General features: G+C 41.0%; 2 protein-coding genes and 1 long non-coding RNA gene across 4 annotated transcripts in view; 2 read left to right on the top strand and 1 right to left on the bottom strand.

Annotated features, from left to right (window-relative positions):
* Positions 1–12,903, top strand: part of PSMD14 (proteasome 26S subunit, non-ATPase 14) — a 111,056-nt gene extending 98,153 nt beyond the window's left edge. For both annotated transcript variants that reach the window (XM_033231314.1, XM_033231315.1), the window contains 2 exons: positions 10,018–10,080; positions 12,488–12,903. In XM_033231314.1, the coding sequence (XP_033087205.1) occupies positions 10,018–10,080; positions 12,488–12,586 (162 nt within the window). In that variant the 3' untranslated portion in view covers positions 12,587–12,903. The remainder of the gene's footprint in view (positions 1–10,017; positions 10,081–12,487) is intronic.
* LOC117094954 lies at positions 1,254–24,677 on the bottom strand. The gene is made up of 4 exons (XR_004441744.1): positions 24,585–24,677; positions 23,962–24,065; positions 2,022–2,134; positions 1,254–1,344 (listed from the first exon to the last, which is right to left on the bottom strand). It is a non-coding gene; the product is annotated as an uncharacterized LOC117094954 (long non-coding RNA).
* Positions 17,419–27,103, top strand: TBR1 (T-box brain transcription factor 1). Its single transcript, XM_033231306.1, has 6 exons — positions 17,419–18,354; positions 18,932–19,086; positions 19,437–19,558; positions 20,122–20,280; positions 21,430–21,491; positions 24,592–27,103. Exons 1-6 carry the CDS (start codon positions 17,663–17,665, stop codon positions 25,448–25,450), a joined length of 2,049 nt encoding a protein of 682 aa, XP_033087197.1. The 5' UTR covers positions 17,419–17,662; the 3' UTR covers positions 25,451–27,103.
* The last annotated feature ends 847 nt before the right edge of the window (positions 27,104–27,950 follow it).

Raw genomic sequence — 27,950 nt, 5'->3', positions numbered from 1 at the left:
TCTTAGAACTGTTTTAATCAACAATTATGTAGTTGGTAAACACAGTTATATAAACTGAAAACAGTCGAAAAATAGGCAAATCAGTTACAGTAGCATCTAAAATTATAAAATATTCAGGAATTAACCATCACAAGAAATGTAAATGTGTAAGTGTGTATGACTTATGTGAAGAAAACGAAAAACATCTGTAAATAAATTGGGACATACCATGTTTCCAAATGGGAAGACTTAGTATTGTAAAGCTGCTGTCAGGCTTCCCAAAAGTTACTATAATTCTAGTAAGAATATTAATGTGAGCTTTGAAAAATTTGATAACGTGACGTTAAAGTTTATCTTCATAAAATAACAACTAGCATTTATTGTTTGTTATGAGTCAGAATGGAAGAAAATATTTTTACTTATAACACAGAGTGAGCTAGTACCCAAAAATGCATAATACTCAGAGAATTCCTATAAAATATTTATTTTATTTTTGTTTTTTATTTCTGTAAGTTACTGAGGAACAAGTGGTGTTTGGTTCCATGAGTAAGTTCTTTAATGCCGATTTGTGAGATTTTGGTGCACCCATCCCTTGAGCAGTATACACTGTACCCAATTTGTAGCCTTGGCCTATAAAATACTTTTTTTTAAATAAGTTGAGCAAAAGAGAAAACTCACTGCAAAAAAAGACAAATGGTATATAAACATGGAAAAGTTCTAGCCTTTTTAAGTAGTCAAAAAAAGTTAAAATAAGTAGAAATTTTTTTTTTCTTTTTAAATTAAAAAGAATTTTTTAGGAAAATATAGTAGTAGTGGGAAAGTAATTGATAGAACATTTTTGGAGGCCATCTTTCAGTTTTAAGTGCATATAACTCTTTAAACAACATGTTCTCTGTAGAGGATTTATTATGAAAAATAAAATTTCACAAAAACTAACTTAGAGAAATATCTACAATCTGCTGTTAGATGTACAAAATTAAATTGTATAACAATGTGAAAATAATTCCTATCATGTTATCTTCTCTCCCTTTTTCAAAAGTATCTCTATGTTGCATATATGTCAACATATTGTGTTGGTAGCAGTATGTGTGAGGCAGGAAACTCTATACTTTATGTAACGCCTGAATTATTTTCAGTTTTTGCTTTAAGCAAGTAATACTTATATGTAAGGTTGTGTTAGCTCAAAATAACAATGGCTTAAACAAGGTAGAAAGGTATGTCTCATATTTCAAGGCCAATATAAAACTTCAAAGACATTAGAGACCCAAGTTCATTCTGTCTTTCCGCTCTACTTTCCTTGTGTTGGCCTTCTTCCTTTAGGTCACCTCATGATTCATTGTGATTGCAATAGCTTCAGCCACTCATCTAAGTTTCATGCAACAGGAAGAGAAAAAAGGGCAAAAGGGGATAAATCAGTTTCCTTTCAGGATCCTTTGCATAAGTCCCACACAGCACTCCTGATTACAACCGACCCTGGAACTATATGGATTTGAACTGTATAGATTCAAATATATACATGGATTTTTCTCATAAATATATTAGAATTTTTTTTGAGATGTACAACAATTTGAAAAACACCTCAGACAAACTGCATAGCCCAGAATTATTATTATTATTATTATTATTATTAAAGACAAGGTATCACTCTGTCACTTAGTCTGGAGTGCAATAGCATGATCATGGTTCACTGTAGCTTCCACCTCTTGGGCTCATGCAATCCTCCTGCCTTAGCCCCCCGAGTAGCTGGGACTACAGGCATGTGCCGTCATGCCTGGCTAATTTTTTGTAGAGATGGGGTTTCACTATTTGCCTAGGCTGGTCTTGAACTCCTGGGCTCCAGCAATCTGCCTGCCTTGGCCTCCCAAAGTGCTGGGATTACAGGCATGAGCCACAGCACCTGGCAGCCCAGAAATATTGAAAAAAAAAAAAAAAAAAGGCATGTCACAAATGCATAAAATATAGGAGACACTAGTCTGTTTTATCATTTGCTACCATAAACTATACACATTATAAAATAAAAAATTGTCAAAACGTATACATACAAACGCAGTTGTACATGGGCCCATGCTCAGTTGAGAAGGTTGAATTGCTTGATATGTACTATAGATTGAGGTCCCCAGCTGCTGTTGCCTGCCATTTCAGACAGGTAATTCACCTTGTAAACAGATAATGTAAACTTATTGTATTGATAAATAAGTATGGTACTGTAAATGTATTTTCTTTTCCCTACACTTTTCCTAATAACATATTATTTTCTCTAGCTTACATTGTTGTAACAATATAGTATATAATGTATATAACATACAAAATATGTATTAACTATTTATATTATCAGTAAGGCTTTCAGTCAACAGTAGGCTATTAATAGTTAAGTGACACACAGATTTTCACCTGTGATGGGTTAGCCCCCATAACGCTCATCCCCATTTGTTCAAGGGTCAACTGTATATCTCATTTGGCAGGACGTCGTTAAATGGACACAACTAGCTGCAAGAAAGTTTATGCAATGTGGTATTTTAGCTGGGATCATTGATTCATTTAGTAAAATCAGGGTTATGTTACAGAAGAAGGGGAAGATGGACATTAAGAAGGTGACTATCAGATTCTGCCATAGAAATGTTTTCCAACAACCTTAACTACAGTTTCTCTTACATGCACACGTAGACACACACAAGCATGTGTGCACATACATGTATGATCTTTATTGTTCATCTCTATTTCATGTAATTACATTTTGAAATTGAATTCTCTGTGAAATTTTTATGAAGCATCTATGTTGTTTAGGGCCACTTAATAAATCATGCATTTGACATTATTATTATTATTCAAGTTGTATCAGTGAAACGTAATGATTTCCCCAATTGCCATGAATGTTTCTATGAGGTCTTTGGAGATACATAGGACTGTGTTTAAGCCACAGTTTCATTGCTTATTGCGTGTATGGCTAGAGGCAAGTCAGCCTTTCTGAACTGTGTTTCCTTATCTCTAAAATTAGGTTAAAGATTGTGATATATGTGAAGCATCTGGCACATGATAGGCATTTAATAAAATGATGGCTGCAACCACTTCTGATGTTATTAATATTATTCTTGACTCCTCTCTCTTTTTCTCACATCTACTCAATCAGTAAACCATTCCGACTAAATTCTTGAGTTAATCTGCTTCTTTGCGTTGCCACTTCCATTGCCTTACCTCCTCATTGGTTTCCTTGCATCTCCAGTTTTTCCCATTCAAATCTATTTTCCATTCTATAGAATGATCTTTCTAAAATGCATATTGGTCATGCATCAAAGAAAACTATTAAAAAAAGAGAAAAGACAACCTACAGAGTGGGAGAACATTTTTGCAAATCAGATATCTGATAAAGGTCTAATATCTAGAAAATAGAAAGGCATGTGTGGTGGCACATGCCTGTAAGCCCAGCACTTTGGGAGGCTAAAGGAGGAGAGGATCATCACTTGAGCCTAGGAGTTCAAGACCTGGGCAACATAGGGAAAAAAAAAAAAGAAAGAAACCATAAAGAACTCTTGCAATGCAGCAACAAAAAGACAACCCAGTACAAAATTAGGCAAGGACTTGGATAGAAATTTCCCAGAGAAGATATGCAAATGGTTACAAACACATAAAAAAGATGTTCAATCAATATTATTAGTCATTAGAAAAATGCAAATCAAAACCACAATGGCTATAATCAAAACAGTGAAAAATAATAAGTGTTGCCAAGGGTATGAAGAAATTACTAGTGGAGATATAAAATGGTAGAGCCACTGTTGAAAACAGGTTCCTCAAAAGGTTAAACATACAGTTCCCATATGACCCAGCAATTCTGCTCATAAGTATACACTCAAAAGAACTGAAAATCGGTATTCAAACAAAAAGCATGTATACGAATGTTCATAGCACTATTCACATTAGCTAAAGTTGGAGACAATCCAAATGTCTGTCAGTAGATGAGTGGATAAACAAATTGTGGTTTATACAGACAACGTACTACTACTCAGTCATAAAAAGGAATGGAGTGCTGATACATGATACTACTACATGGATGGATCTCGAAAACATGGTAAGTTAAGACAGATGCAAAAGGCCACATATTATACGATTCAATTTATATGAAAAAACCAGACTAGGTAAATCCATAGAGACAGAAAATAGATATGTGGTTGCCAGGGACTTGGGCAAGGCGGGAATGGGGAAGTAACAGCTTAATGGGTACTAGGTTTTCCTTTGGGGTGATGGAATACAGGTGATTGGGGCACTAAATGTGACTGAATCATACACTTTAAAATGGTTAATTTTATGTTATGTGAAATGTACCTCATTTTTTAAAATGCAGATTCGTTCATGTCACTACCTTGCTTTTAAAAACCCTTTGATGGGCCAGGCGCGGTGGCTCAAGCCTGTAATCCCAGCACTTTGGGAGGCCGAGACGGGCGGATCACGAGGTCAGGAGATCGAGACCATCCTGGCTAACATGGTGAAACCCCGTCTCTACTAAAAAATACAAAAAACTAGCCAGGCGTGGTGGCGGGCGCCTGTAATCCCAGCTACTCGGGAGGCTGAGGCAGGAGAATGGCGTAAACCTGGGAGGCGGAGCTTGCAGTGAGCTGAGATAGTGCCACTGCACTCCAGCCTGGGCAACAGAGCGAGACTCCATCTCAAAAAAAAAAAAAAAAGCCTTTGATGACTGACTTCTCATTGCCTTAGAATGAAGTCCAAACCCCATTTGGCTCCTGCTTGCCTCTGTAGCTTTATTTCTTCTCACTCTTATGTTGTTGAAATACTGAGTAATTTGCAGTTCTTCTAACTTATAATGCTTTTTCTTGCTTCCTGGCCTGAAGCACTCCTTACCAATATATCCCCATCCCAACTCCTTCTTTTCATTCAATTCTCAGCTTAACCCTTTCTCACTTTTGAGGACCTCACCATACCACCAAGAGTGCTATTTACTCCTTCTTTGTTTGCCAATAGAACTTTGTTCTTCTATCAAATGAATTTAATTTTTTTTTAAGGGATCAGGTCTTGCTCTGTTGCCCAGGTGGGCTGCATGATACCATCATATCTCACTGTAGTCTTGACCTCCTGAGTTCAAGCAGTCCTCTTGCCTCAGCCTCCTGAGTAGCTAGGACTCCAAGCACTCACCACTATGCCTGGCTTTTTTTTTTTTTTTTTTTTTAAGAGACAAAGTCCTGATGTGTTTCCCAAGGTGGTCTCAACCTCTTGGCCCCAAGTGATGCTCCCCTCTCAGCCTCCTGGGTAGCTGAGATTGAACAGTCGTGAGCCACTATGCCCAGCCTAATTACTACTTTTCAATTTCCTGGTTTTTACAGCTAGTCTATAAGCTCTGTGAATTCAGATATTGTCTCATTTTATCTTTAGTACAATGCCAGATCAATGGTAGATGCTCAAAAAGTATTTGTTAAATGAATGAAATTATGCTATACTTGTATTTTTCTACCAAAAATGTAACTTTATTAAGTGGCCAATTATAAGCACTGTTATTAACTAATATTAACATAATATAAACTAAAATTTAAGGAAATGCCATGTCCTCTAAGGGGCACCTTTCTTTCTAATCTTCAACTGATCTCTATCATGGCACCTTTTGCCCCTCTCCCTTCCTTAAGGCTAACTGGATAAATATAACCTCCTACATCATTGATCATTTCCTTCCGCCTGCCTCCAGTGTTCTCAGAGTCATAACCTTTTCATGACAGAGTACAGGGCTGATAACAGTTTGCTGTTTCCAGCTTGTTAAAAGAGATGAATGATTTATTTTCTTAGTGCACTGAGTCTTGCATCTCTTTCAGTTATTTTCCTTGTCCTCTTGCCTTCACATCATACTTTTGAACTTCTGAAGTCTCTTCTTTTTACTTCCATGGCCATACAGTCCCATGGTTCTCCTGACTTTTTGGCAACTACACACTCTGCTGCCTTTGCTATGAGCATTTCTAAGATTCAGCCCTTGCCTTTCTGCTCTTCTGTTTTTATACCTTTCATTAAAAGTCTGTTTTCATAGTTTGGCAATGCCAACAACTTTGAAATCTCTTCATTTCCCCTCATTTGAAATGTATTATCATCTCCACTGTTTGAGACCTTTCCACTTCATTACTTCATATGCTGCTGTTCAAGAGTAAGCAGTATTGCCTACCTTACTTTCTACTTTTTCATGACCGTTCCCTCTACTAATTAGGTTATAACTGACACTCATTTTTCTAGGCATCATGTAGGTCTGAAACTTTGGACTCAACTCTCTTGCTCTTCTTCCACATCCAGCCATTCTCTCATGGTTTTTCCCTTTCCCTATTACTACTAAGTATCACATGATGTGTTACTCCCTAGTGCATTCTTTGTGCTCTCACCCTGACTCTCCCTCTCTTTCCTCAGGTGATGCACAAGAAAAAGTTAGGTACATTTACTTAACCCCTATGTCACTATCGTGCTTTGTGCACACTCCTTTTTTGTATGTTTCACACTGCATTATGATTTGAGATTTATGGGCAAGTAAAACCCAAATGTGAGCTCCTTGAGATCAAGAAGAGTTTGAAAAATTCCTTGTATGTTAGAAATTTTGCTGGAATTAACATATGAAGTGTAGATTAACTTCTTTATTGAGATGTTTTAAGGATTCAGTAAATTAATATTTGTAAAAATCATGCCTATATTGATGTTTAATTAGTGATGGTAGTAGAAAAGCTAGTTTTAATATCTCCGTATGTAAGCCTCTTATACCTTCTCAGTTTTCTAATTGCTAAATGTTTGTTAATTTTGCTTTCCTATAAGTATGTTTTCTCAAAGCCAGTGCTTTAAACTTATTCTCAATCCCATAACACATGATGTTGTTTATATAGTCAATACTTTAAAAATCATGAAAGAAGTAAAATACATTGTCTTGAAATCCACTAGCAGTTATGCGTTGATTGCTTAATAGTGAAAAATTAGTATATGCCATTTTAGCAGTTTGTGCTGTCTTACGTAAAAATTGCCGTAATGGTGATATTAAAAAGATATTTAAATGGGATCATGGCATGTTATAGTGTGAACAAGGTTAACATGTTAATGTGGGAAAAAGAAACCAAAGGAATAGTGAAAGAAACATGATGTGGAATAAGAGACAGGGTGGCAAAAGCAAAGGCTAAGGGAATAGAAGAGAAAACAGATGTTGGAGTAGCTCTAAGTATGTTCAGAAAGTTAAAAAAAAAAAAAAAAGTCCATTGGAATTGACCTCCTGTAGATCCTTAAGAGTGTTAGTGAAGTGCCAAAGATCCCATCAGTGTTTGTAAAAGGGTAAATAAAGTGATGGGATTTGAGATACAGATTGTCTATATAAGAATATTAGCAGAAAAAAGAGAATGAGGTTAATGGGTTTAGTAAAAGCCTCTGTAAGATAGGGGGTACATTGGAGGGGATTATGATCACATAACAGACCAAATTCCAAGGATTTCTTAGAACTGTGCAGACCGTGCATGATGGGATAGCCATCTGGGGGTCTTTGTTGATAAACTGTTAAAAACGTTTCTAGTGTGAATAGCCACAAACATTTTCAGTGCTTTTTTGTTGGTTGAGTAAACCGAAGAGCACGAATGCAAAAGCAAAATTTGACGCCAAATCACAGAAGTTGCCATAAACACAGAAGTTCCCTAGTGAGGACACTGCCTGTGCCTGAATTTCATTTGTTTCTGCTGCAACCATTTCTTACATTTTTCCTGGTGACTAGCCAGATTAGAACTGTGAATGAAGACAAACTGGTCTTGCTCAGATGGTAGATGAGATACAGGTAACTTGGGTAGATAGAGAAAATATTTAGGCATTTGATTTGGAATATCTTAGAATCGAAGAGATATGCTTACTCTTTTGTCATGGGGGTTTGCAACCTTAGTATATGCCTAAATCTACAGCTGCTCCTCATTTCCCAGATGGCATCTATGGCTGGGAGTACTTTTTACCATCTGTACTTCTCAAAGAGTTTGTGAACTCTCTCTTTTAATTATTGGGAATGGAAAAACTAATTGGTAAAGTGGGTAAATGATGTAAAAGATTTTTAAAATTTGAGTTAGCGCTTTTTATACCTATTTAACTTTTCAAATAAGATCAATACTTCAAGTGCTTTTTGACCTTCATCGTTCGTTGTCTATCTACCATCTTTGTTGTTTGCAATACTCCACAATATTCCCTAATAACTGTTTTGTACATGGATTGGTATTTTGAGCCAAATTCCAAAATTTTTGCCTCCTTCCAATACTGTAGTAAGTACTGTTGTTGGCATGTACGTAGAACAACTAACACTGAATGGGTATGTAGTACAAACTTAGTGAATTGTTCCATTCATCTAAATGCTTTTAAGTCAATAAAATATAGTGTCACAATTTGTGAAAGTAATTTAGAAAAACATATTCTTAATATGTTTTGTCAATGTTTCCATTTATGTAAAACATTGAATAGTAGGAGAGCCGTTTCCCAGTTAGGAAATACTTTTATAACTGAAAATAATAGAGTGACATCTGACTCTGAAAATGAGCATATTCTCTGTCTAGGGATTTCTAGATTTGGCATGTTACTAACTTTTACTTTTTCTTCTTTTGGGCTTATGAGTCATAAATGCATTTCCTAATAATGTGTTGTAAATAAGTATCCTCTGATAATCAGTAGATACAATACCTATTCACTATCTTTTCTCTTTAGGCAGATTCTACTGGGGAAAATTCTCTAGATAGTTTGTCCATTTATAAAATTAGACACTTGCCATCTTTGCTCATTTTCAAGTTCTCTGTTTACAAAACTATTAAGAAGGTGTGAAATGCAGCCAAACTTCCCAGTTTATGGGGAATGTCTGATGATTACATTTCCTACATGTTCATTGTTCGCACATGAAGAAATTTGGCAGCTGTGAGACTATAAAGTTCAGAGTATCCAAATCTAACCCTCACTGGGATTTTGGTTCCCTGCTTTCTGCCACCACCATCTCACCCCCTTTTGTAACTCTTTTTGTGGTAAATGCTGTGTTGGCATTTCTTAAGGTTAGTGATCCTTAAATTTTCTTGTTTTTTCAATTTATCAGATGCTATGAATAAATCACAGACTAAAAGTTCACCTGATACAGAGTTTTGTCTTCAGGCCATAACATACCCAAACTGTTAAGATTTCTTATGTGTGAAATTCTCAATAAAGAGGTTTTATATTGGTGCCATTATTGGGAGAGGAGGGCAGTAGTGGTAGCTAATCTAAATGTTATAATTATTTCAGAATTACTCTGCCAGAAAGTTATGATCATACATAGAAGAGTTTGTAGCTAACTTTGAAAGTAGTGGAAAGTGGTTTTCATGTATTGTTTGGGTTAATTTAATTTTGATTATATTTGGTTTTTAGTTCAGGTAATTTTTTGTTGAAAACTTCAAATGACAATTTCTTCATGGTTACTAAAGATCACTCATGTGGAGTAGTTTCAGATTTTTTTCTGAATACATGTATTACTTTTAGAGATTTAAAGATGTGAAATTACTAAGAGAGAAACCCATGTGATTTGTTTAGTGGATCAAAAGTCAGTAGATCCTTTGATCCTAAGTGCTATTGATAAATAGATACTGAAGTTATGGGCAGGCTGGATTGATAAAAAAGGAGACAGAGAAATGGGAAACTGGGAAAGAACTGTGCAAATAGGAAAAGGAGAGGGCAACAGAACAGAATTAGTTAGTACCACAGTGCCATAAGTGCCACCTCAGGTACTTCCATCTCCCATCTCCTGAAGAATTCAGTAATGGTCAATTTGTGTTGCAAATGGTCAACACAACCATTTAGTGATCCTGTTTGATATTTCTCAGTACTTTCTGTGTATTTCTTGTCTGTTTTCAAAATGATGCTGCCGATAGTTTTTATTGCCCTGAAGGTTATTATGAAGTTTAGCATAATTTTATTCGGTAAATTCTTTGAATAAAAGTTCTATGAATGAAAATTCTGGTCATCATTATTTTTGGTGATTATCCTGCAGTGGGAATAGAGAATTTATAATTTTAAACTCTGTCCTTTGTGTTTCATTCACAGGCTGTAGAAGAAGAAGATAAGATGACACCTGAACAGCTGGCAATAAAGAATGTTGGCAAGCAGGTGAGGTATACTGTTAATAAGTTATGCAGTTGCATAATAGCATGTTCTTATAGAGTTAAAACTGTTTTAGGGCCTATATAATTTTTTTCCTGTCCACTCTACATTTTTCTTCTGTCGTGTAAATGTGATACTAATTGTAAAGGTCACTAAATTTATTTGATGTCAGGTTCTCCATAGAGAAGTAAATCACAAATACCTATGAGATACTATCTTCAGTGAAAATAATTTACTAGGAACAAATTAGGACACTTGTGTTCTGAATTAATTTTTCAAGTATTATTTTAATATACAGATAAATAAGATAATAGAAAAGATAATAGGGTAGATTTATTTCGTATGTAACAAGTTTTGTTAATTATGTACTTTATCAATATGTAGGTAATATTCCTGAGAAAGGTTAGAGCCTTATTGGGTTACACTGAATGAAGAGAAAGGGCTTTAAGTATTTGCTCTTTCACTTTTCTAAGATGAAATATATATTTTAGTCTCTATTATCTGAGGGTGAGGGAAGACACCAACCAATTAAAGGAATCTACAGATTAATTAGAATGTTTTTTAAAGAATGTCGATTACATTTTTTCCCCATTTCATGGAACATGGTTATCATATTGCTGATGTTGGCAGAATCTTGATATTTCAGATGCAAGACACTAAGCTGTCTTTGCTTTCAGCCATCCTACCATATGCTCTGATCCCATCACATCTCACAAGCTATGTAGGTTTGGGCCAGGACCATTCTTGGATGGGAAATCTCTAAGAATCACCCAGCTGCCACAAGAAGTAATAGATAACTGAGGGAAGCATGTTACCAATTCACTATAAAATGAATTACTCCAACAGAGCAGTAGGGGCAAAGGTCTGACTTTATCATATGTTATAAATGAGAAAATCAAATTTCACTACCTTCTGAGTATTATAATTTAAAAACAAATACCCCCAAAAAGCAAAATGAAATACAGTTCATTTTGTTTTCTCATCTTATGTGATATCACCCTTGTTATCTTTCCACTGCTTATTTTAATCATAATACTAGATCACCAACTTGGAGCCTTATACTTTATAGAATTCAGTAACTGTCTTTTGAATAAATGTCTTTCCGAGGCCATAGTTTCTTGATACAGATTTAAAGCAGCAAATAAAAGGTCTAAATAAAAAATGAAACTGAAAAATACGTAATTGGCAAAGTTTAATAATCATCAGAGTCATTTTTAAAAATATAGTTATTACCTCACTGGCTTGGCCTATTGCGTGGCAAAAGCAAAACTGTCTATAATGGAATTAAACCAATATCTTTTTTTCTCCTGCCAGTGTTTCTCAGTCTTTTTCACCTAAAATGCCCTGAGACTTATTTCTGAAATAAAAAATATATTGTAGTCTAGTCACTTGAAATTATTTGTAACATGTTGTATCTCTGGGTTGTTTTAAAAAAACAGTGTATTAAAATAAGGGTTAGAAAAGCATGGCCAAGAAATAATTCCAATAATGAACATTTGTTTAAAGTTAGGAGTCTTGGGTATTTTAACAATAACCGTAAGAATATAATCCTTTAAATAATAATTTTTCTATTGTGCATAATATATATTCCTTATTTCAAAACCTTCAAATTTTGCTCAAATACTTAATTCCACCTAAAACATAAATACATACTAAGCATTTTAATTTAAATTCCTTTATTACAATACAATTTTAAGCCTCCTTTTTAACTCAGTCTATTTCAAAAATAGATACGATCGGTTTAAGTTAAAGGATTGTACCTATATAATTTTCGATGATACATTTTTTTCAGAATAGCTACATGAAACATTCTTAACATTTTAGAATTGATCCAAATTGTATTTAAATTCTTCAACTACAAACAGCAACTTTTGATCCAAGAATATTTTCTGAATCATTTAAAGCACTACTCTTGAAAGATTAAGATTGTACAGAATTCTGATTTTTGCTATTATAAAACATAGAAGAAGTGCTGAGAATTCACACTGAACTCTTACCCATTGGTATGTCCACTTTGAATTAAGCATTCCCTCAGACATTCAAGATATATGAATGGTAGAGAATATACACATATATGCAGACAGGTAGACATATATAAATGAACTTTAAAAAAATCAGATGATTGTAAGCTGTATAGAATTCCTTGTTACTCCTTATAAAAATCTCTGGTACACAGTCATTGCATTGTGTAAATCAAGCTTTCATTGTGTAATCTATTATTTTATTAGCTACTTAACTTAATTGATTTAGAAATTCTAAGAATATAACAATATACTAGTAAAGTTAAATTGTAAAATATTTAAGTTAGTTCTGGCTTTCTTTACCAGTTTCATCAGCTACTGAAAAAAATTTAAGTAATTTTTCTACCAATAATATGGTTCTGTTTTCTCTTTCCTTATTTTTGCTCTTTTAGGACCCCAAACGTCATTTGGAGGAACATGTGGATGTACTTATGACCTCAAATATTGTCCAGTGTTTAGCAGCTATGTTGGATACTGTCGTATTTAAATAAAGCTACGAAAAACGCTATTAATGATGCTTTCAGTGTATATTCCTCTGTTGTTCCTAATGCTCAAAATCAAGGGACCTCTGAAGGTGTACTTGGCTAAATGTAAGACATCTGGCATCATTTGCAGCACCGTAACACCTTCAGTCTCAGTTGTGCAATTACTTCTGTTTCTTTAGTCAGGGTCTTTGCAGATTCTAAAGTTATACATGAGTACATCAAAGTGGACAAATTTTGTTAAGATCCCATTTAATATTTGAAAAAATCAGTAGCACAAATATATTTTGATTGTTACTTACAAAATAAAATACGTTTACAATCTATGCCTCCTGAGGTCTTTTTGGCAATGGGTGGGATTGATGGAATAACGTTTGACAGTGGTCGAGAAATCTCACACAAAGATATGTTTCCCTTTGCATTTTAAGATCTTATAACACGTAAAACATCAGTGTGATAACAAAATTTCACAAATATATAATGATTTCCATTAATGAGTGGCTACCTAATTAGTAACTCAGAAAAAAATGTTGACATTTTGTTAGCATTTGTCATAAGCTAAATATTGTATACTCACTATCTTATAAACATACTTTTAGGATTTTGGAGGAGTACATTTACAAAGAAAAGGGAGCAATTTTAATTTAGACTTTACCATGTTTTAAAAGAGTACATTCTACCAACAGTTTTGAAACTGGGAACTGGCTACTGCAAACTCTACTGGACTTTTATCTAAAATAACCACAGAAAGTATATAATGTCTAAAAAGCAAAATGAGAAAAGTAGTCATAATGTAAGCTTAATATAAGCTTATAAGCAATAATTTTGTTATTGTTTGGTCTCATCTTTTCTAAATTAGGACTACCCAGTTTTCTAGTAGAGAAAAAAAATGGCTAATACCAACTTCTAATGTGATGTACAAAAGTAACTGCCCCTGTTATTACTTACGGTTCAGAGCCACACTGATTACACCAAGGAGTATGGCAAAAGATACAGAGACAAAGATCTAATTCTAGTCTGCACCCTTGTTTGTGAAAATATGGTGAGAGTATTATTACTGAGGCTTCATTAAAGGAAGGTTTTACATGGGGACTTGGAATTTAACTTAACCTAGTAGAACTGTTATGAGTGCTGTGATAGATCAAATTACTGTCCTACTGGAACAAGTCTAGGCTCTTATTGGTTGCCTAGTGAAGTTACCAGAAACTGAAAGTAGAAATGGCTTAAATTCCCAGTATGTTTCACAATATCTTTTTTGGTGGAGTAAGAAGTATTCTGAGCATTTCTTGCTTGTCCTGTGGTTTATTGTTTCAGATATAGTGACAGTATATTTTATGTAGGACATGTAATATGTATTAAAGTTGTTGGGATTACATTTAACCATTTGAAATTAAAATATAAGTGGAAGTTAGTGAAGTTTTATTTTGCCTAATTCAAACTTGTGTGCAGGCTTTTTGGATATGATTTTTCCCTTTACAAATAAGATTGTCTAACTTATTTCACAGACGTTGTTAATGAGTGCTAGTCAGTGATTTTTGGGGGGCACAGTGCCCTCAGAAGAAGGCCTTAACATTTCAAGAACTATTCTCAATATGTGGGTTGAAAGAGTTTTTTGTTTTTGTTTTCCACTTAGTCCTCTGAAAATATCCTGAATCCTGTGACTGGGAAGGCTTACCTTGCCTGTTTTTGCCCTTATTTGATCACCCCATCTTCCTGGACTCCCTGTAGCCACACACTACTTAATTCTCACTTGGTTCATGTTGGTGACATTCTCAATTTCAGAACCTTGTCAAAATCTTTGCTAGCAAAAACCTATATTTTTGTAGATTTGGAGTCGATCAAAATCAAGAAGCCCTAAGAGGCCAGGCTCAGGGAACACCTTTGTCTTGGAATGTACAGCTATTTTCACAGCAGCCTGATGTCCCAGGCCCAGTTAGGCACTGAAAAGATGCGTTTAATCACAAACTCAGGAAGCTGTTTAAGACTATGTGTGTGCACACACACATGCACGCATTCAAGCATGCTTATGTGAGCATATCTACCCCTCCACCATGCAGAGGTAAAGCAGCTCTGGAAACAAAACTGTTTGTCTCTAGTGCAGAAATGTCCCTGCTTTTCTCTCAGACTAGTATGGTGGCACTGAAAGCTCTGGCCTCACCATTCAAAGTGTCATCTGCCTGGACCAACAGCATCTGGGTCTTATGGAAATTTGTTATATATACAAAAAGCAAGCCCCACCCCAGGCCTATTGAATCATAATCAGATTCCTGGTGTGGTTCATATACACTTTAAGGTTTGAGAAGCCCTGGCCTTCTTTTAGAAGTATGGTTCACAGGCACGTGTGGTGATTCTGAGAAAAGCCTTAATTTTCATTAGTATATATAAATTCAAGGCATAGCCTATATGTGAGCAATCACTGAATTTGTTACTGATAATCCAAAGTGGGTCAGAAAGCACATCAATTCCTTAAAAACTCTGAAGAAGGTGCACTCTTTCCCTTTTCTATGCTTTAACACCTTAACATTTCATTTTAGCATTCTTCCTTTTTTTAAAAAAAAAAAAAAAAAAAGAGAAAAAAGCAGTTTAGGGTATCCAGAATGGCAAAGCCTCAAAAAGAGCCCAAGTGATGTCTCACCTCTTTACACACTTAAGGCTCTGTCCCACTGAGAAGGGAGGAAAGTACTGTCTTCCGAAGCAACGGAGGGAGAGGCACTCAGGGACAGAGAAGTTGAAGATGGGAGAAAGACGGAAACGAAAGTAGCCAAAAGTAGTCAAGAGGTCAAAAGCCTCTGATGAGGCAAATGGCGGTAGAAGGTCAAGGGCAGAAAAACAAGTGTCAAATGGCATCCCCTACTCCCCTCTCCCGCACCCCAACGATTCAACAGCTAAGACTGCTTGTTTATGAAGCTTCCTGACCAAGAGCTGAGGTTTGCTTTCGAAAGGAAAAATGGGTCTGGCTCTCTTTTTATCCCAGAAAATTGTCTCGGCTTTAGTCTGGGACATCTGGTCATCAACCTGCCCTGTCCAGGCCGCTCGCGCAGGGCCTTGCCCGCGGCGCCCTGTTGGAGGCCGCAGCTGGTGCCCTCTGCAGCCAAGGCGCCCAGCCTGTCTCGAGGGGCGCAGTCTCGGCTCCGCGCTGACCGCTCAGCCCACCGAGGCGCCGCTCTGAAAATGCACCACAGTGGCGAAGCGGCGAGTCTGGTTAACCCGTCTCCGCCCATGCTCAGGACCCCACCCAAAGTCCCCAAGCGCTGCTCTCACTCTGGGAGCTGCCCCAAGTACGGGTAGGACAGACGTGCTCGCTCAAAGCCAGAGGCTCCCCCGGCTGAGGTGCCCAGGCCGCGCCTCCAGCACGGGAAGAGCGTGTGCCCCTGGGGTCTGCACCAGACGCAGCTCAACCCGCGCTCCCTCACTCCCCCGGGCGGAGCCCGCCCTCGGGCCGGCCAGCTCTCGGGGCCGAGCGGAGCTCTGGGCGGCGCTCCTCCTGCTCATTCCCGCGCAGCTCGGCGTCCCGGACGAAAGCCGCGGGAGGGCAGGTCAGCGAGCGTCGGGCCGCGGGAGGCGGTTTTGGGTGGATAAAAAGCCTCTGCCGCTGTTGGCCCTCTGGCTCAGGCCGAGGGCTGGGCTCCTCTGTAGAGCGGATGCTGAGAGACCTCCTCCCTACACCTCGGGGTCTCTTTGGGCCTCGTGCTATTTATTTGTGCCAACAACCTTTTAAATTGGTTTTTTTCTATTCCTCTTTAGATTCTTTTTCCTTTTAAAATTACTGGCATGGATGCTTTTTCTCCCCTCCAGATTATATAAACATTAAACACACACACACACACACACACACACACACACACACACACACACACACGTTTCCAGTAGCGATTACTGTGTTGACACCACTTCCACTCTGTCTCCCCAGATCAGCGCTTCTGAGGAGCCCATTTGCACGGGGACTCGGCCCTCTCTTTTCCTGGCGAAGCTTTTGAACCTGTCGCCAAGCCAGTACCTCAGAGAGAAGGATATGCAGAGGGACAAGAAGGATGCATGGCGCCTGCCCCCAGTTAGATGCTCTTCAGATAATCTGCAACCAAGTTCGCTGATAAAATATTTAGTAAAGACCCGGTAAACATCACTGCAAATACATTAAGGCATTTTAGCCCGACAGCTTATGATTATTTCAAAACTTAAAAAGGAGATCATAGATTGTCACTGTTTCTGTGCTCAAACAAGAAACCGAACCTTCCTGAGGTGGGTGGATTGGTGGGTGAGTTGCTGCTTTTCGCCCCCTCTTCTCCCCCCCTTCTGCTTGTCGCTGTGGCTCTCAGCAGCAGGGATTTATTTATTTATGTTTGCAGTTTAAAAGGTGGGGGTGGGGGCGCTGAGGACACGTAGGACCTGCTCACAAAGCACCAGCTCAGGTGTTGTGTGCTTTTGTATTAGCTGGAAAAGACAGACTCTGGAACTTTTACAGGGCGAGAAGAGGCCACCGGCTCGCGCTTTGTATACTTTGCACTTGAAATCGTTACATTCAACTGAATATTTGGCTCATTCAGATCCGAAAAGTCTCCTAGCATCGTCGAATTCCCTCCTCCGCCCCTCCGCTCTACATGGGGGAAGGGGGGAAGGTAGGAAATGTTTAGTAAATTGCACATCTTTGAATCTTCCTAAAGCAGTGGTCACAAAGCTTAAAGGTGACACAACAGTGCTCACGTAAACCAACACACATTCCCCACCCCCCAAGCCAACAATAAAATCATCCCCTTCAATTTGCCATGATCGTCGCTACCAGGAGCCAGGTGATTATCCTAATTAATGTCTATCTAATTAAATTACTGTCAGCAGTTAACCAATGGCAGGAGCCGTTTCATCGGCTGCACAAGCAGCAAGATCAAAAGTGAGCCTTTTCTGATTGCTGCATAGTGTCAATTGGCCAATCTCTTCTCCCAGGGAAAAAAAAAGTAAATCAAACCTTTGAGAAGCATTTGCTGGTTGAAGTGCTTTCTGTCTAGTGAGGGGGTCTGTGGATTTCTAGTTTATGATAAATAGGACTTTAAAAACCAGGGACGGGAGGGCGAGTGTTCAGGTTCTAGAGCTATGCAGCTGGAGCACTGCCTTTCTCCTTCTATCATGCTCTCCAAGAAATTTCTCAATGTGAGCAGCAGCTACCCACATTCAGGCGGATCCGAGCTTGTCTTGCACGATCATCCCATTATCTCGACCACTGACAACCTGGAGAGAAGTTCACCTTTGAAAAAAATTACCAGGGGGATGACGAATCAGTCAGATACAGACAATTTTCCTGACTCCAAGGACTCACCAGGGGACGTCCAGAGAAGTAAACTCTCTCCTGTCTTGGACGGGGTCTCTGAGCTTCGTCACAGTTTCGATGGCTCTGCTGCAGATCGCTACCTCCTCTCTCAGTCCAGCCAGCCACAGTCTGCGGCCACTGCTCCCAGTGCCATGTTCCCGTACCCCGGCCAGCACGGACCGGCGCACCCCGCCTTCTCCATCGGCAGCCCCAGCCGCTACATGGCCCACCACCCGGTCATCACCAACGGAGCCTACAACAGCCTCCTGTCCAACTCCTCGCCGCAGGGATACCCCACGGCCGGCTACCCCTACCCACAGCAATACGGCCACTCCTACCAAGGAGCTCCGTTCTACCAGTTCTCCTCCACCCAGCCGGGGCTGGTGCCCGGCAAAGCACAGGTGTACCTGTGCAACAGGCCTCTTTGGCTGAAATTTCACCGGCACCAAACGGAGATGATCATCACCAAACAGGGAAGGTAATACTACATTTTTGGCTGCCGCTGCTCCAGGCGCAGCCGGGGACAAGTGCACCTAGGTTGTGACTGCCGCGGCAGCGACGATTTGGGGTCGGGAGCGGAGTGGAAGGCGCCCTAGAGTTGGCTGGTTTTGGAAAGGGGGAAAGTGGAAGGGATAACCGCCACGGTGATGTTGGTTGGGGGGGGACCCCGTTCTAGGTACGTGGTTGGAGAGCCAGTCAGTGGCCAGAGGAAGGCAAGAAAAAGGAAGAGCCCCGGCCAGCGGCTGGGTGATGGGAGGGACGCATCAACACTGGCCTGCACGGACAGGTGGAGACGCAGGTCGCCAGCCTCTCTCTCCACCTGGGCAGTGATACCTGCCGCCTTCCCACTCCAGCTCACCCGCCGCTCTCCCTGATTTGGGTTGCACTTCTTTTCTTCTCCCACCACCCTTTTTCTAACCCATCAAATATTCGTCCCTATTTGCTGCAAGAACAAGTTTTGCTTTGCTATCTGGCGCCCCGCTTCTTGCATTTAATCTTTAACATTTATGTTTCTTTTTTCCTTGTTTTCTCCCCCCACCCCTTAATTTAAATAGGCGCATGTTTCCTTTTTTAAGTTTTAACATTTCTGGTCTCGATCCCACGGCTCATTACAATATTTTTGTGGATGTGATTTTGGCGGATCCCAATCACTGGAGGTTTCAAGGAGGCAAATGGGTTCCTTGCGGCAAAGCGGACACCAATGTGCAAGGCAAGTCCTTCCAATTAACACATTTTCTTGACACTTATTTAGGTGAGAATGATTAATTAAAGCCTTTGTGGACTGGCTCGAGCGACTTTTAAAACGATCGGCCAATGACTTCTAAAAGGAAACGAGGGGGACAGGGGGACAGACTGAGCTGCGAGAAGGGGGAGGATTATGCAAAAGCTATTTTAATCACCCCCAGTTAATAGGAAGAAAGAACGGCCTAAAAAGGCCCCAGCTAATGGGCTTCACGGTAGAGTAAGGTGTGTGTGTGTGTGTGTGTGTGTCCTACGTGGTGAGGAGCTGGGACTGGGCAGTGCCGGGGGCATATGTAAACAACGTATTTATTTCTCTAGGAAATCGGGTCTATATGCATCCGGATTCCCCCAACACTGGGGCTCACTGGATGCGCCAAGAAATCTCTTTTGGAAAATTAAAACTTACGAACAACAAAGGAGCTTCAAATAACAATGGGCAGGTCAGTGGCTCAAGCGCTCGTGTTCTCTCTCACCCCTTTCTCCCTGACATCCAGTTCGTCAGTGCAAAGCAGCATATGGAACTGGATACACGTTTCTTTGCTTCATTAAAAAGACTTAAAAATTGTATTTCCACCCTCCAAATTTATGTTAAATTTATGAAGTTGTTCTCATTGACAACACCCTCGTCGGCCCAATTTTGGAGTGCCCGACCTTCCCAAGTACTAATACTGATTGATTTTGAGAAGAAACCCCACAAGATCTGCAGGTTGTGGAAATCTTTGTTCCTCCTTACAGGAGGACTAGGAGAAGGGCCCTGAGGATCGGGCGGTCGGCTTCCCCCTTTTCTCCGGTGCCCCGGCTTATCTTCGCTCCCAGAGGTGCGAAGGCCGGTCTGCCCCAGCCAGTCAGCCGCCAGCCAGGCGAGTCTCGCGGTCAGTTAGCCTGGGAGGCTGGCTGCAGGCTGCCTCCGCCAGTCCGGGCGCGCAGCCGGGCGCACACAGCCACGCGCACAGCGACCGCGTTAACACGCCACCCGGCGCTCCCCTTTCTTTCCGCCGGACAGATGGTGGTTTTACAGTCCTTGCACAAGTACCAGCCCCGCCTGCATGTGGTGGAAGTGAACGAGGACGGCACGGAGGACACCAGCCAGCCCGGCCGCGTGCAGACATTCACTTTCCCTGAGACTCAGTTCATTGCCGTCACCGCCTACCAGAACACGGATGTAAGGAGACCTAGGGGCTGGGCGCGAGGCGGGCGGCACAGACCTCTCTCCCACCCTCTCACATCCTCCCGCCATGCAGGTCTAGGGTACTAGCAGCGCTAACATCAGCAACAGCTGGCTCCGCTGTGCGTTTTAAGGCCTAGGGCTAGGGGCCTGCCCACGGCACCTTTCCTAAACACCAAGCCGGTGGGAAAATGCTTTCTATTTGTTTTCGTCGCGGGTTACCCAGGCCACCTTTGAGGTGGCCAGGATTTCTAAAGACTCTTCTTTTGGGAGTTTTAATTTGGGATTCGAACTAGAACAGATTAAAATCTACTTTTTTTTTTTTTTTTAAGTCTCTCTTTCCCTTAGAAAACAAGCAGATTTCCCCGTGCATTTTATTCTTGGCAAGCTTTGGCATCTAAAAAAAAATTTCTCTCTCTCTCTCTTTTTTTTCCATCTCAGAACTGATGGCTGAAATGAACAAACATCACTGTTCTGGGAGATCAAAAGAACATACACATTCATATATGTGAAAACTACAATAAATCAAATTACTAAGGGCTATGGATTGAGCTTTCTAGCACTGGAACCTCTTCCGATTTTGCAAGTTTGCAAAAACTGATTTTAGTGGCTGATTTGACTACTAGGAGTGATAGGGGTTTTTGTGTTTGTCTTTTTTTTTTTTTTTTTACTTAAATGATAATATCAGAAATTAAAACATGCTTTTAAATCCAACCTGATTTTAAGATGCAACTTGGGGTTTCTCAGGTTGTGAGTCAGAAGCGACAAACGTTTTAAAATATAAAATACTTAAAACAGTCAACATTTAGTGATGAATTCAAGTTCTCCTTAAAGATTTTTGTCTGAATAAGTACACTGTGTGTAACAAGCATTTTAAAAATGTGATTTTTAACCAGTTTAGAGAAAAACAGGGTAGCTAACTGAAAGCAGTCCTTTAGTTATAGGTATCGTTAATTTAAACATGTTCCTCATAACTTTCATGATACTTCCTTTCCACTCAATCCCTCAAATTTTTCAGTTAGGAAAACCTTGCTATTTAATAAATTGTAGGCCTTAAGCCCCTGTAAAAGTGGCAGATGATATATTCTCAAACACTCAGTCTTCATGTAAAAAAGGTGAGATAACATTCATTTTTTTCTTTGCCAGATTACACAACTGAAAATAGATCACAACCCCTTTGCAAAAGGATTTCGGGATAATTATGACACGTAAGTAATTTTGTATCTTCCTTTTCAAATAGTTGTGGAATTGGGCTTTAGGTCAAAGGTGGATTATTGTGTACAAGGATTTTGAAAGCTGGAATGTGTGAAGACAAGGTTGTTTTAGAGGGTTTCCCTTTCTTCTCCTCCTTCTTTTTTTTTTTTTTTGGTCATTGTTGTTGTTGGCTCCCCTTCTCTCTGGTGACCTTGTGGCTTGGTACTTGTGTGGTTTTTGGTCAGAGGTTTCCTCCACCTAATTTTAGCTTTCCTGTGGATTACAAAGTTGTTGGCGGGCCTCTGGAGCTGGCTGGCTGGCTGGGGAGGCTGCCCTGGTTCCCGGATGCGAGTACTGTATGTGGCGCTGCAGATGCTCAGCTCAGATTGTCTATGTCTGAAATGGGCGATTCTGCCTAAAAGTGCATGTGGCTCCTCTGGCAGTTGTTACCAGTCTCCTTAGCATATGTGACTTTTATTTACCTATTTCCAAGTTTTGTGTAATAGCATTTCCTGTGCAAGTTTACCATGGACTGAATACAAATGTGCACCCATCACAGGCGAGTTCGTGAGCAGAACCGCTGTTACGGTCATTTTAGGCTTTTGGAAAGATTCAGACGGTGTTGCTGTGTATTATTGATAAACTTCAAAAGAAAAATATTTTCCTCTTCCTTTTGTATCTAGGTGTGTTTTAATTAAACATGCTGGTGCCCTTTTCTTTAGGCCTCCCTTACCTCCCTCTTTTCTATCAAAAGGCTGTTCTCTGGGGGCAACAGTAGGTGTAAACTGAATGCTTTCTGGGCTTGTTCTGCAATTCTCACTCAGGGTCCATAGTGCCTAAGAGTTCAGATAGTGTTAGAAATCTAAATCTGGATTGTGGGGTTCCCCCATGTTTTCTGACCATAAAAGGAAAGGGTACATACATCTTAATTTCATGGCTTACATTGAGCGCCGGAGTGAGAGCTAAAAAGTTGAAGCTGCCTTTGACTAGCATAGATTAAGTGTGTGAAGAAAGGGACAAGTGACTGCCTCTATTCCATCTCCAAGCAGATACCAACTATCCCTCCTGATATTTTCTAATAATTTAAAAGAGAGTCATTGATATTACTGACTATAACCACTATATATATTCTTCAAAAGTACTCCAAAGGAAGCAAGTCTCATCAATATGATTCCCCAGAATAAAAACTTGGCTACTCTATTCCTCACAATCTAAAAAGGTGTGCCCAGCACAGTGGAAAGTGTGTGGCCCAAGAGACTAGAGATGTTGGAGGAGAGTCCTGTAGATTTTGAGATTTTAATTCTGTTGTGAACATCTGTTCAAAAGCATTTTATTTTGCACAAATCAATTCAGCAATCCCAAGTGGGTGGGACCTGGATGGGCATCTAAACTGTATCTTTTGCAGACTGCTTTTTTCTTTTTAAAATATTGTGGTGATAAACAGAGAAGATAGTTGCACCTTGCTAGTTATGTTCCCTTCCTGCCTCCCTCTACTTCTCTTATTTGAAACTGGAATTCAATTTCAGGAGGGAAATTTTGTGCACTAAACAGAATGGACCTGAGCAGCCACAGCAAAACTCTCACATGCCCCTCCTCCTCTGGCTGCCTTCTGTTGGAAAAGCCACTCCTCTTTGATGTCAAATTAATTTAAATTTTTCATAAAAACTTCTTTACTTCTACAAAAAGAAAAAAAAAAAAACACCTGATATCTTTAGGGGATAGGGAAGAGTTGAGTGGTTTATGACACTCTTCCTTTCCCCTTTTACGTTGGTTACTTGGGCATGGCTCAATTTTGGAGAAAGAGGGAGAAGTATAAGGGTTCATGGGGTACTAGGAGCTTGCTTGGCCACTCACCAGGGAATCTCCTCCCTGAAGGATTAAGGTCTGACAAGACTGAGGTTCTCCTTCAAAACAGTCTGTTGACTAAAGATTAAAACATTTATGTGTGAGCTAAATAAAAAGGGAGGCATGTGTGCATGTGTATGAGAAAACACTTCTACCAATCTTCATCCAACCCTTGCTTTCCTCTCAATTCTAATGGGATTTTCTAGGCCCAGGGCCTAAAGTTAATCTTTGATTATTTTATCTAAGGTAATTCCCAACAACACAATCACTGTCGTTGGTTGGGCAAGTTATTTAACGTCCTTTTGCCTCAATTTCCTCATCGGCAAAGTGGGATAATAAAAGTTACCCAGCTGGCAGTGCCTGGCATATAGTCAAGCTCCGCAAAGGTTAGCTATTATTAGTGGTCCACTGCACGGAGTAGGCTGCTAAGTGCACAGTAGGTTTGCACCGTAGGTTTGCCCGGAAGTTTCTGCCGTAATGGACCAAAAGCTAGGAAAAGCAGGTCAGAGTAAAGAACACCTTTTCTTTTAAGAGAATATTTCTGATTGATGACTACTGTTTCTGAGTAGTAATTCTTGTTTGTATTAGTAGAGGTGGGAGTGAAAGTTTCACACAGGGGAAACAATAGACACTAAGTACCTTGGAGGCTTCCAGCACCAAACCTCGGGTTCCAGAACACGGGTGAAGATCAGTCTTTGATGATTCTGCGTGCGCGGCTTTTCCCTAGGGGTTTCTGAAACAATCTAGAATAAGGAGAGAAATGACATGAACAATCAAATGGACATAGATCTTAAAAGGGTGGAGGAGTGAGTACCTTGCTTAGAAATTTCACCCAGAAACTCTGACCGCAGAGGAAAGGCCCAATGGGCAAAGAGCATCTTAGTCCCTAGGTCAGTCTGCCTCAATGTGCACACAAATGTTGGAGAAGTGGGATGAAAGCCCTTGCTTGTGCCCCTCTCTCAGTACCCCAGTATACTTGACCAGAGAGAGGAAGAGAAGAGGGAAGTCGTTCCCTTGATGGTCTGCATCTTGCTCAGGTCCCTGCATAGACAGATTGGCTCCTTCATAATACCATGATTTATTTTGGGAATGATAGAGGTCTGTGGCCTCTTGTATTCTCCAGGAAATTCTGGACTGCAAGTTTGTAGATGGAGGGTGTGGGGGTGGGCGAAAAGTGGAGGTGGCCTTCCCTTCTGCCCCCACCCCCACCCCCAAGGGACCTCCGCGCCACCCCTCGGCTCTCTCTCTCTCTCTCTCCCTACCCCGCAGGATCTACACTGGCTGTGACATGGACCGCCTGACCCCCTCGCCCAACGACTCGCCGCGCTCGCAGATCGTGCCTGGGGCCCGCTACGCCATGGCCGGCTCTTTCCTGCAGGACCAGTTCGTGAGCAACTACGCCAAGGCCCGCTTCCACCCGGGCGCGGGCGCGGGCCCCGGGCCGGGTACGGACCGCAGCGTGCCACACACCAACGGGCTGCTGTCGCCGCAGCAGGCCGAGGACCCGGGCGCGCCCTCGCCGCAGCGCTGGTTTGTGACGCCGGCCAACAACCGGCTGGACTTCGCGGCCTCGGCCTACGACACGGCCACGGACTTCGCGGGCAACGCGGCCACGCTGCTCTCCTACGCGGCGGCGGGCGTGAAGGCGCTGCCATTGCAGGCTGCAGGCTGCACTGGCCGCCCGCTTGGCTACTACGCCGACCCGTCGGGCTGGGGCGCCCGCAGCCCCCCGCAGTACTGCGGCACCAAGTCGGGCTCCGTGCTGCCCTGCTGGCCCAACAGCGCTGCGGCCGCCGCGCGCATGGCCGGCGCCAACCCCTACCTGGGCGAGGAGGCCGAGGGCCTGGCCGCCGAGCGCTCGCCGCTGCCGCCCGGCGCCGCCGAGGACGCCAAGCCCAAGGACCTGTCCGATTCCAGCTGGATCGAGACGCCCTCCTCGATCAAGTCCATCGACTCGAGCGACTCGGGGATTTACGAGCAGGCCAAGCGGAGGCGGATCTCGCCGGCCGACACGCCAGTGTCCGAGAGCTCGTCTCCGCTCAAGAGCGAGGTGCTGGCCCAGCGGGACTGCGAGAAGAACTGCGCCAAGGACATTAGCGGCTACTATGGCTTCTACTCGCACAGCTAGGCCGCCCCTGCCTGCCCCGGCCCCGCCGCGGCCCGGACCCCCAGCCAGACCCTCACAGCTCTTCCCCAGCTCCGCCACCCCACACTCCTCCTTGCGCACCCCCTCATTTTATTTGACCCTCGATGGCCGTCTGCAGCGAATAAGTGCAGGTCTCCGAGCGTGATTTTAACCTTTTTTTGCACAGCAGTCTCTGCAATTAGCGCACCGACCTTCAACTTTGCTGTAAACCTTTTGGTTTTCCTACTTACTCTCCTTCTGTGGAGTTATCCTTCTACAATCCTCTTCCCCCTCGTCTTTCTCTTACCTCCTACTTCTCTTTCTTGTAATGAAACTCTTCACCTTTAGGAGACCTGGGCAGTCCTGTCAGGCAGCAGCGATTCCGACCCGCCAAGTCTCGGCCTCCACATTAACCATAGGATGTTGACTCTAGAACCTGGACCCACCCAGCGCGTCCTTTCTTATCCCCGAGTGGATGGATGGATGGATGGATGGTAGGGATGTTAATAATTTTAGTGGAACAAAGCCTGTGAAATGATTGTACATAGTGTTAATTTATTGTAACGAATGGCTAGTTTTTATTCTCGTCAAGGCACAAAACCAGTTCATGCTTAACCTTTATTTCCTTTTCTTTCTTTGCTTTTCTTTCTCTCCTCTCTCATACTTTCTCTTCTCTCTCTCTTTTAATTTTCTTGTGAGATAATATTCTAAGAGGCTCTAGAAACATGAAATACTCAATAGTGATGGGTTTCCCACTTCTCCTCAATCCGTTGCATGAAATAATTACTATGTGCCCTAATGCACACAAATAGCTAAGGAGAATCCACCCAAACACCTTTAAAGGATAGGTGTCTGTTCATAGGCAAGTCGATTAAGTGGCATGATGCCTGCAAAGCAAAGTCAACTGGAGTTGTATGTCCCCCCCCTTCCTTCTAAATAGAATAGCTCGACATCAGCAATATTATTTTGCCTTATTTGTTTTTCCCCAAAGTGCCAAATCCATTACTGGTCTGTGCAGGTGCCAAATATGCTGACAAACTGTTTCTGAATATCTTTCAGTACCCCCTCCACCTTTATATGCTGTAAATCTTTGTAATGAATACTCTATTAATGATATAGATGACTGAATTGTTGGTAACTATAGTGTAGTCTAGTGAAGATGAATTGTGTGAGTTGTATATTTTACTGCATTTTAGTTTTGAAAATGACTTCCCCACCACCTAGAAACAGCTGAAATTTGACTTCCTTGGGAGAACACTAGCATTAATGCAAGTAAGACTGATCTTCCCCTAAGTCTTGTTATATTTGATAAGGAGCATTAATCCCCCTGGAAATAGATTAGTAGGATTTCTAATGTTGTGTAGCAAACCTATACTTTTTTGTATTTAAAAATTAATGTGAAATATGCATCATACACAATATTCAATCTAGATTCCAGTCCATGGGGGGATTTTTTCCTAATAGGAATTCAGGGTCTAAACGTGTGTATATTTTGGCTCTTCTGTAAATCTAATGTTGTGATTTTTATATTTGTTTCGTTTTGTCTGTGAACTGAATAATTTATACAAGAACACACTCCATTGAGAAACGTTTTGTTTTTTGCTCGTTTGTATCGTCTGTGTATAACAAGTAAAATAAACCTGGTAAAAACACTAACTATGGTGTTTGAAAGCAGTTTACAGTTTGAAAATAATTTAATTATTATAGGTGATGATATTTAAGGGTTAAGGAAGACTAGCCCGTCCCCACTCCAATATGGGCAGCCTGTTTAATGGAAGCCACCTCCCATTCCCCCCTTAAATTTGTTTTATAGTGCTTCCAGGAACTACTTTTTTCTTCTTATTTATAATTATTTGGCTACCTATGAGCCAAATTTCACTTTTCTTTGCTCATTTTCTTTTTTCAGGAAAACATATGCACTTTTCTCATCATATTTATCTGATTCTCTCTGAAGTTGGAAGTAATGCGAACAGGAAAAGGAGGTTCTTTAAATAAGGAGTTAAGAATTTCTTTAAATTTCACAGAGTAAGGCGGGAGGCGTTGGCTGAAAGTAGGGTGTAATTTAAATGCATGTCAAAATAGGATGTTGACCGCAGATTTAGTAAATTCTGGTTGTACATACGAGGCCTTGGAGGTGAGTGGCGAATCTGTAAACGCAGACACAGAACAGCCTACGTTTCTCTCGAGTGGATGGTTTCCGAAGATTGGGCAGGGGTAGGGAGGCGAAAGACCCGTAGAACAAACTCGCGAAACGGCCGTTTTTTAACCACTGAGCTTAGAACTGCTTCTGGGAGGTATCTGGGGTGGGGGTAGGGGCACTGCTCTGTCCCTTCTGTAGTGGAATCTTATGCCAGTCCTATCCAGGCCAGATCCACACCTGGGGAACAAATGCAGAAATGCGAAATTCCAACCTGGAGGGCGCTGCATCTTAGTGGAGCCCGCAGAACTGTTTACCTCGTGGAGAAGAGACTTTTGTACTTTTGTCTCCAAAGAAAGGTGATCC

The sequence above is a fragment of the Trachypithecus francoisi genome, unplaced genomic scaffold (assembly GCF_009764315.1).
Source record: "Trachypithecus francoisi isolate TF-2019V2 unplaced genomic scaffold, Tfra_2.0 Lachesis_group13, whole genome shotgun sequence".
NCBI classification, from domain to species: domain Eukaryota; kingdom Metazoa; phylum Chordata; class Mammalia; order Primates; family Cercopithecidae; genus Trachypithecus; species Trachypithecus francoisi.
Note: the sequence above shows the minus strand (reverse complement) of the source record. Positions and strands in the feature narration are given on the sequence as shown.

Bases quoted from the DNA above. Each gene is read 5' to 3' on its own strand.
- TBR1 (XM_033231306.1), top strand. From the start codon at position 17,663: ATGCAGCTGGAGCACTGCCTTTCTCCTTCTATCATGCTCTCCAAGAAA. The intron at 19,559-20,121 runs GTCAGTGGCTCA...TCCGCCGGACAG, and splicing joins CTTCAAATAACAATGGGCAG to ATGGTGGTTTTACAGTCCTT. The intron at 21,492-24,591 runs GTAAGTAATTTT...CCTACCCCGCAG, and splicing joins TTTCGGGATAATTATGACAC to GATCTACACTGGCTGTGACA.